The sequence below is a fragment of the Ursus maritimus genome, unplaced genomic scaffold, assembly GCF_017311325.1.
Source record: "Ursus maritimus isolate PB19 unplaced genomic scaffold, ASM1731132v1 scaffold_2, whole genome shotgun sequence".
NCBI lineage: Eukaryota > Metazoa > Chordata > Mammalia > Carnivora > Ursidae > Ursus > Ursus maritimus.
The window spans coordinates 96962966-96971185 of record NW_024424452.1 but is presented as its reverse complement, the minus strand read 5'-3'; the positions used below and the strand labels follow the sequence as shown (position 1 = coordinate 96971185).

The 8220-nt window shown below is 48.5% G+C and overlaps 1 protein-coding gene across 1 annotated transcript; it reads right to left on the bottom strand.

Annotated features, from left to right (window-relative positions):
- Positions 1–1809: 1809 nt before the first annotated feature.
- On the bottom strand, positions 1810–6369 carry IL10 (interleukin 10). The gene is made up of 5 exons (XM_008685080.2): positions 6089–6369; positions 5208–5267; positions 4797–4949; positions 3705–3770; positions 1810–2636 (listed from the first exon to the last, which is right to left on the bottom strand). Exons 1-5 carry the CDS (start codon positions 6251–6253, stop codon positions 2544–2546), a joined length of 537 nt encoding a protein of 178 aa, XP_008683302.1. The 5' UTR covers positions 6254–6369; the 3' UTR covers positions 1810–2543.
- Between the last annotated feature and the right edge of the window lie 1851 nt (positions 6370–8220).

Sequence of the window (8220 nt, the reverse complement as noted above, 5' to 3'; positions counted from 1 at the left end):
GGTCATGATCCTAGGGTCCTGGGATCGAGTCCCACATCAGGCTCCCTGCTTCTCCCTCTACCTCTCCCCCGCCCTCTGGCTTGTGCTTTCTCCCCCTCTCTCTCTCTCTCTCAAATAAATAAATAAAATCTTTAAAAAAAATATGTGTTGCTTTAAGCTGCTGTTTTGGAAACATCAATAGATAATTAATACAAAGGGAAAGGCATTTTATACTTTTCTCAGTTCTCCATTCTCCAAAAAACCCATGTGGCCAGGGCATACCTACGTGTCTGAGCATCTGTTTCCTCTTTCAGAAGACTGAAACAATAATCCCACATGGCATGCCTGATACATACATAACTAGCACCCACTAGCTCAAAATAAGTGCTCGATAATTTGTGACTGTTGTCAACATCTCACCAGCTGTGTGGCTTCTGTAGGTGAGTTGCTGTGTCTTGGTTTCAGATGGCCACTTCCCTCACCTGAGGTGCCAACCTCAACCTTCAGTTCGTGCACGTTGCCTAGCAGAGAGCCCTAACTGCCTAAACCTCACAGCTTCTCCAGTTCAGTATAGACAGCCTTGGTGTAGGGAGCCTCACTCCTCTCTCTTGGTTTTCTGCTAGCCTCCATTCTTAACCTTAACCTTTCATCTCAGAATTTCAGCTTTGATGCTTCCCACTTCCTTCCTTTGGTTACTTTAACTGAAGTGAGTCAGGTCTTACTGAAAAACTGACCACAGCCAGTTAGCCTCCATCCTCCCCCAGACCCAAGCTGCCTGGGCAGACTGTGAGGGTGATCAGTGTTTACTCAGACCATTGTTTCCCTCTCTCTTCTCCAAGTCACGGGGCTTTGAGTAGGGCTTCCCCAGCCACCATGCCCCTCCCAACAGACCGCAGTCAGAAGCCAATCTCACGTTTGTCTGGTGGTTGAAGGAGGGAACAGAGGGACGGCAATGCCTTAAATCCTTGGGTAGTCTATCAAGTGAGCTAACGTGTTTATATTCTACTCTATTGGGTGAGAATCTGATCTCAACTCATCGAGGACTTGGTAGGTTGTGCATACCAATAACAACCAAACATGTGTATAGGGACCATCTCTTAGTGCCAAGAGCCATGCTAGCTCTCTATCTGAATTTTCACAACAACCCAGGTAGGTTAGTATTCACCCAGACCTTTGAGGCTTGGAGAAGCAAAACCAAGCAGAACAGAACAAAACGAGCAAAGAAATAAAAAACACCCAAAACAAAACAAAACCCCCTAGAAAACAAAGACAAAAAAAAACACTAAAAAATTTGTCTGCCTATCTTTCTAATTTTGGTGTCTATAGAGTCTTCTCCTTAGTCTTGAAAATCAACATGATCTTTAAGAGTTTAAGGGTAATATCTTAAAGGACTGAGTTTATAGACAGACTATGGCAGTTTTTGCTATTGGCTTTTGAAGTGAAAATAGTTTTTTCCTCTGATCAGATTTGGAACTTACCTCCTCTTTGGGAGACGGTAGCTGGCTTGATTTCTCTGGAATGAAGAATTCATTTGTCGACTCTCTTCTATCTTGGAAATGTTGAGGGAATTATTTTATTTTATTTTGTTATTTTATTTTATTAAAGATTTTATTTATTTATTTGTCAGAGAGAGAGAGAAAAAGCACGAGTGGGGGGAGGGGCAGAGGAAGAAGCAGGCTCCATGCTGAGCAAAGAGTCCAATGTGGAACTCAATACCTGGACCCTTGGATCATGACCTGAGCCAAAGGCAGACGCTTAACTGACGGAGCCACCCAGGCGCCCCTGAGGGAATAATTTTTAGTCAAACAGAAGTCAACTGACACCATAACATGATTTTAATGATTCATTTATTTATTAAAAATTAAAATCTGCTATGAAAACAGACAAACAATGTAACATTCCCAGAGGAATTGAATTGCTTCTAGTTAAAACTGAGTTCTATTAGAACCAACTTTAGGTTGTTATAAATAACAAGCAGGCCACAGCTTTCAAGAATGAAGTGGTTGGGGAATGAGGTCAAGGGAATTCCTCCAAGCCACTGCAATATTAATTATCAAAAGGGCTCCTTAGTTTCTCTTCCAAAGAGGTTAAGAGTCTTTATAACACTCGAGGAGCCCCAGGCCCAGGGGCAAGAGAAATTATAGGGAGGTCAGGGAAATAGCTCAACAGCTATCTAGTATGGTCAGGATTGGAACTGAAGCTTCAGTAGTCTCCCCAAGTAACATTTTTTTCCTTATATAACTTATAATTTCTCTTAAAATACTCAAATGCCATAGGGTATCACCCTATGAAAACAGCTTACACACAGGTGAAAAAAATAAATATTGAAAAAGATTATAATATTGGGCTTCTTTCTAAATATTTCACAGAGAAGCTCAGTAAATAAATACAAATGGGAGTTGAGGTATCAGAGGTAATAAATATTCTAAGAGAGAGGTACGACAGGGTTTTCCAAGGAGTTGTTCAGCTCTCCTCCATCCCTAGAAGGGATTTTGCAGATCTCCAATTTATGTCCTAGAGTTGAGAAGAGTCGCCAGCCTGGATGTTTTGTTCCCCAGCACGTTTCAGATTTTCATCCTCATTGTCATGTAGGTTTCTATGTAGTTGATGAAGATGTCAAATTCACTCATGGCTTTGTAGACACCTCTCTCTTGGAGCTGTGTAGGGAGATAAGAAATGTTTAGTGAAAGCCCCATCTGAGTGAGTAAATGGGTCCCTGGCTTGGATGGGTATGACTCTGGGGCCCAGGCGCCACACTTGCTCTTGTGTGTTGGGAGGTGAAGGACAGACCCTAGGAAGCTGAGGGTGTGCCCGGTGCCTTGGGAGAGGCTATGCATTGGTCTAAAGCATGGCTAGCAAGTAACAAGAGGAACATTCGCTTTATAAAGCACAGTCTACAAAATGATGCCTTAACAATTTTAAAGGTCATGTGCTCACATGATGCTTATTCAGAATTTGGAGAGAAGACATTAGAGGAACCGCTTTGAAAGCAAGTCGGTAAGAGGAGAAAAGGGAGCCCTTTCATGTTTATGCCCTCCCACCAAGGGATTGAACAGGCTCTGCCGGGCTCCTCTGACCTACTCTCAGGGGCTTTATGCCCCCCTGACACTGGAACCCTGCCTAGTGTCTGTCTGCAGCCCACAAAGAGGACATAGACCTCATGGCTTCTGGGAGGTGGAGTTGAGGAATTCACGGACAGTTGGAAGCGTGAAACCCCATTTGATCTGAGAGCTGACATTTGGAGGCACCTTGGCAGGTGTGAATGGCAGCTGGAAAGTGAGTATGGACCAACTCCAGATTAACGAGAATTCTGCTTCCTGCTCAGAGTTTTGGGGAGTTCCGGCTGAACCCCTGGGTGTGTTTGTGTGTGCGCATTCACGTGTTGGCTTCCTGCACGTGTGGCTTTAGTCTAGATTCCCAACAAGCTACTTTCTGTTTCCTTTGTCACTCTCCCAGCATCTAGCTCACTGCGTTCACAGGCTGGCTGACTGGCTCAACCCACAGGCCTGCAAAGGCGGGGAACAGTCATTTAGAAACCCCCAAAGACACTTCACAGAAAACAAATATAAGTGAGGCAGCAGCTCCTCACTGGCTGAGGAGGTCACACCATCTTTCAGGTTCCCACACCCCCTTCAAGAGAAGGACGGGGCCTGCTCAGCACCTGCCGACCTGGGGGGTAGGTAGAGGCCATGGTCCCCAAGCCCCTTCTGCCACCATCCACTTACCTTACTAAAGGCGCTCTTCACCTGCTCCACCGCCTTGCTCTTATTCTCGCAGGGCAGAAATCGATGCTGTGGAGGAAAAGAGAAAGTGTTAATGCCATTGGCTCCCAGCTCCTGTGTCCACAGCACTTGGGGGACAAGCCGGTAGCATGGAGAAGGGGCCAGACTCATCTTGGTTACCTAAGCCCCGTAGCTCCTCCAGGAGAACAGAGCCCGACCTCACCCTGGCCCACTGTACAGAAAAGAGACAGCCCAGGGAGATGAAAAGTGCTTCTCTAGGAGCCACTCTGGGACGTTTGCAAAGCTTGCGTGAAAGCCCAGGAGCTGAGGCTTGGAGCTTCCTCTTTGAACGCCGCAATGCTGACGAGTGCTGAGCCAGCCATTCTGTCCTTCCCTGCTTCCCTGTCCTGTCCCTGTTCTTCAGTTCCAGCCACAAGGACCATTTCTAAGTCCCCGAGGAGTAGAGCTGCAGTCTCGGTCATGCAGACCAAAACCTTTGCATAGTCCCGTCCTACAAATAGAGACCAACTGATTCCCCGATTATCAGTGAGAAAACAGAGGAAACCAATGGCAAGGAGATCATTTCAGTTGGAGAAATTTTTTATCCTGGGGAATTATTTAGAGACACTAGCCTGGGGGCAAGTAGCTCCCTGGCTCTTCTGAAATGCCAGGGAGAGCCCTGTCAGTCTGCTCTAAAGCCCCACTTTAGAGCTCTGATTTCAAAAGGTAGAGAGTAAGAGGTAAGTGGGGTTTCCTCTCCGAGGGACCCTGCCTTCTGGCCCGTTTTGCTGGGCCCTGGGGTCTAGGTCCAAAGGGACAAGGGAGCCTAGACTGAAGCTCTGGGCCCCTTTCATAAAGAGAGAGGAGAGTAGTTAATAACCCACAAATGACTCACAAATAACAGGAAAGCTGTTTGCAAACATGTAAATGCCTAGCAGCCTCCCCCACTCATTGCTCAGAGAGAAATGAGCAAGAGATGGAACTCGAGCGCCTTTCCGAGAGTGTTCCTGCCAGTGTGTCTGTGCGCGTCTGGGCGTGAGCGGGGTTTCAGGAAGAGTGCAAGAGCCACGCGGGAAAGAACGCGTCTGCACTCACACAGCGCCGCAGCCTCAGCCGCAGGGTCTTCAGCTTTTCCCCCAGGGAGTTCACGTGCTCCTTGATGTCTGGGTCGTGGTTCTCAGCCTGGGGCATCACCTCCTCCAAGTAAAACTGGATCATCTCCGACAAGGCTTGGCAACCCAGGTAACCCTAAGGGCAGGAGCCAAGGGGGGTGATGGTGACTGGGAGGAAGAGCTGCCGCCCTAGCTTGAGAGGACAGCTTTGTCCCCAGGGACCTTTCTTAACCAGCCACCTCCCCTCCGAAGGACAGCCCTTTGGCTGTGTGCTGAGTTAAGATCTTTCCACTTCTCCTTTTCAAAGCAAAGGAAGCAGACCCTTCTCCCGGCGGCCTCCCGTCTCTGAGTCACGCTGCACCCTCCCCTCCCACACACCCCCTCGGGCTCTCACCTTAAAGTCCTCCAGCAAGGACCCCGTCAACAATATGTTGTCCAGCTTGTCCTTCATTTGCTGCAAGAAGAATAAAGGGAGAATGAACCTGAGGTTTGAGGAAATGTCTTTCTGATGCCTTCTTAGTTATAGAGCTTCTGATTTTAAATCAGTGCAGCCTGGCTCCAAAACGGAAAGGAGATTTTCCAAACAGGACATTCAGCAGTGCTGGAACCCTTAGTTCAATCAGGTCCTTTTCCTCAGGAGCAAGTTATTTTTAAAAATTCTGCCAGGTTTTGAAGCCATGGCAGAAGCTTGACTCGGTCCCGGTCTCCTTTCTGCAGAGCCGAATCAGGTTCGAAGGGTCCGCCCGTGCCCATCTACCCTTCGGGGCTCCTTGCTTTTCTTTCTCCCCACTGCGGACATCCAGCTGCAGCTTTGAGAGCTGTCTGGAGATGGGAAGCATCTCCTAAAGCAGCTTCCCCCCTTGCTTGGCACTTTCCCCAGTCAGCGGGCTTCCAGGTTCTAGGAGCCCGCTCAGCCGAGGCCACTTACGTTTTCCTGCCACAAGGGATGGGGAACACATCTCCATCTTCAGTCAGACCCTTTGTGATTTCTCCCAGCCAATGAGCTCCGGAGGAATCTTTATCAAGTTTCTAAGCATAGGAGTCCTAGTGCCTTGACCTGTTGGGTGGCTTTTTCTGCACCTATGCTGCCTCACCTGGGCTTAGCTGACCTCACGGAACCTCTGGCTGGACCTGGGACTCTTAAAGAATTTAAGTTTGAGGGAAACGGATGCAGGGGTTGGAGGTGAACAAGAAGGAGGATTTTGAGAGCTCTAGCAGAATGCCTAGTGAGGCAGTCCCAGCAAAGAAGGAAGGACAGGAAGGCATCATACTTACAAAGAAAGTCTTCACCCTGCCGAAGGCAGCTCGGAGCTCTCGCAGCATGTGGGGCAGGCTGGCTGGGAAGTGGGTGCAGTTGTCCTCAGACGGGGCAGTGTGGTGTCGGCTGGCTCCTACCCCGGCCAGCAGGACCAGGCAACACAGCTGCGCTGGGCTGGGCATGGTGAAGTCTGCCTTCTGAGAGTCGGCCTTGTGGTTTGGTGTTGCAAGAGCAAGCCCCTGATGTGTAGACCTTCACCTACTGTGTCCCCCTTTTATATTGTGGGTGCGGTGAGGCCTCCCCATTCATAAAAAGCCACAGAGTCACAGATTTCCTGGCAAACGTTTTTTCTGATTAACGCCCCTCCCTTCCCTAGACCTCCCCAGCTTTGCATTAGTCGAACTTCTTAAAGTTGTTAATTTTTTGCCTTGTAAGCAAAAGGGATTGTCGAACAATGAACTTTTGCATTACAGCTATTTTAGGAGGAGCTACCTCTCTCTCTGTTTTAAAATAACTTTCCAGCTTTTCTTAATAAAAAAAAAGTTGATTTCCTGGGGTGAACAGCTGTTCTGTACACAGAGGCCCACGATTGTGGGTTCCATTCGCGTGTTCCTAGGTCACAGTGACGTGAACAAATTGGCCATTCCAGAATGCACTGGAATTGAGAAATAATTGGATCCCCTCCCCAACCTGGGTTGAATACCCAAGGCTTTTCCTTGCTGAATTGGGAAGTGCCTCAGTTTCCCGAAGTGAGAAGTGGGGTGAGCTAAATAGCCTCAAAGATCCCTCTGGTTCTTTCATTTTATGTTCCAAGGTGTCCCCTTGCAGAGGCCAGCTTCCCACAAGACAAGCAGGGCCATAGGCTGTGCTCCAGGCTCCTTCTCTAGCCCTGAGTTCATTTCAACTCTCGAATCCATGTCTTTATCTCCTCGGCTGTCCCAGTACTTACTCTTAGTAAGAGTAATCCACACTTACTGATAGCTCGGCACCTGCCAGTCGCTCTGACCCTTATCATCTCCATTTTATAGTGAGTAAACTGAGGCACAGAGATGTTAAGTAACCTGTACCGGTTACATGGGTGCTAAGTGAGATAGTCAGACTTTGCACCCAGGCCTACCTGACACCAAGGCCATGCTTCTTACTCTCTCTACTCTACACTGTCCCCAGTGTGTGGAGTGAGAAAGCTGGATTGAAGAGTCCTTATGGTTTCTTTTAGTTGTGAGCTTCTGTGGTTGGACAATTACGCTTGAAAGATGCAGGGGGGGTGGTGAGGGAAATAGAAATAACAAGGAAATTAAGTCAGGATTCCATGAAGGCTGGACAGCAGGCCCCTTTCTTTTCTCTTACCTGCCCCTTCCCCCCTTCCAAAGAAGTCTTAGCCATCTGTCTTGGACTTGCACACGGGATGTGTGTGTGTGTTTGAGGGTGGGCAAGTATGGGAGCCAGATGTGGTGAGGAAGGTTGCTCTACCTCCAATAAGGAAAGGACCAGGGTAGTGACATCACTTCTTCAGATATCTGGAAAATCTCTGCGGGTCCCTTGATGTGCCTGGACCTTCTCCTTCTACAGGGGCTTTTCCCACCTCCCCAGTGAAGACAATAACTAGGAAGAGCACTGACCTGGTCTCTGTCCTGGCTCTGTCAGTATTTAAACCCAGGGAAAGTCACTTGACCTCCCTGTGTCTGTATTCCACCTGTCCCAAGAGGGCAACAGTATGTGCCCTCCTGCCTGCTGGGGGCCTTTGGGCTTCACATGGGAGGGGCTTGGGGAAGTAACAAGTAGACCCAGATATAGGATTATCTCCAGTGTTTCTGTTATTTCTTTGCCCTCCTGCATCAGCGCTGGGACACCTCAGATGGCACTGTGTCCCGAACCTGCCCCATTGGAGAAGGTCACTATGCCAGAGCAAATGGGGCAGCCATACTGGGGCCAGGCCAGTCTGGAGTGAGTCTGGGGTGGAGGGAGATGACAGGGTCCAGCCCCAACCTGTGGATGTACCTTGTGGGTCAGGATCAGGGGGCTGTGGACTCCCATTCCAATACTTTGGGGAGTGTCGATGCAAAAACCTAAAAATCGTGAAGGGAGAAAAGAACCTTTTAGAAACAAGAGTGGAGCTAAGGCAGAAATTTTTGCTCCTGCTGCTTTACAC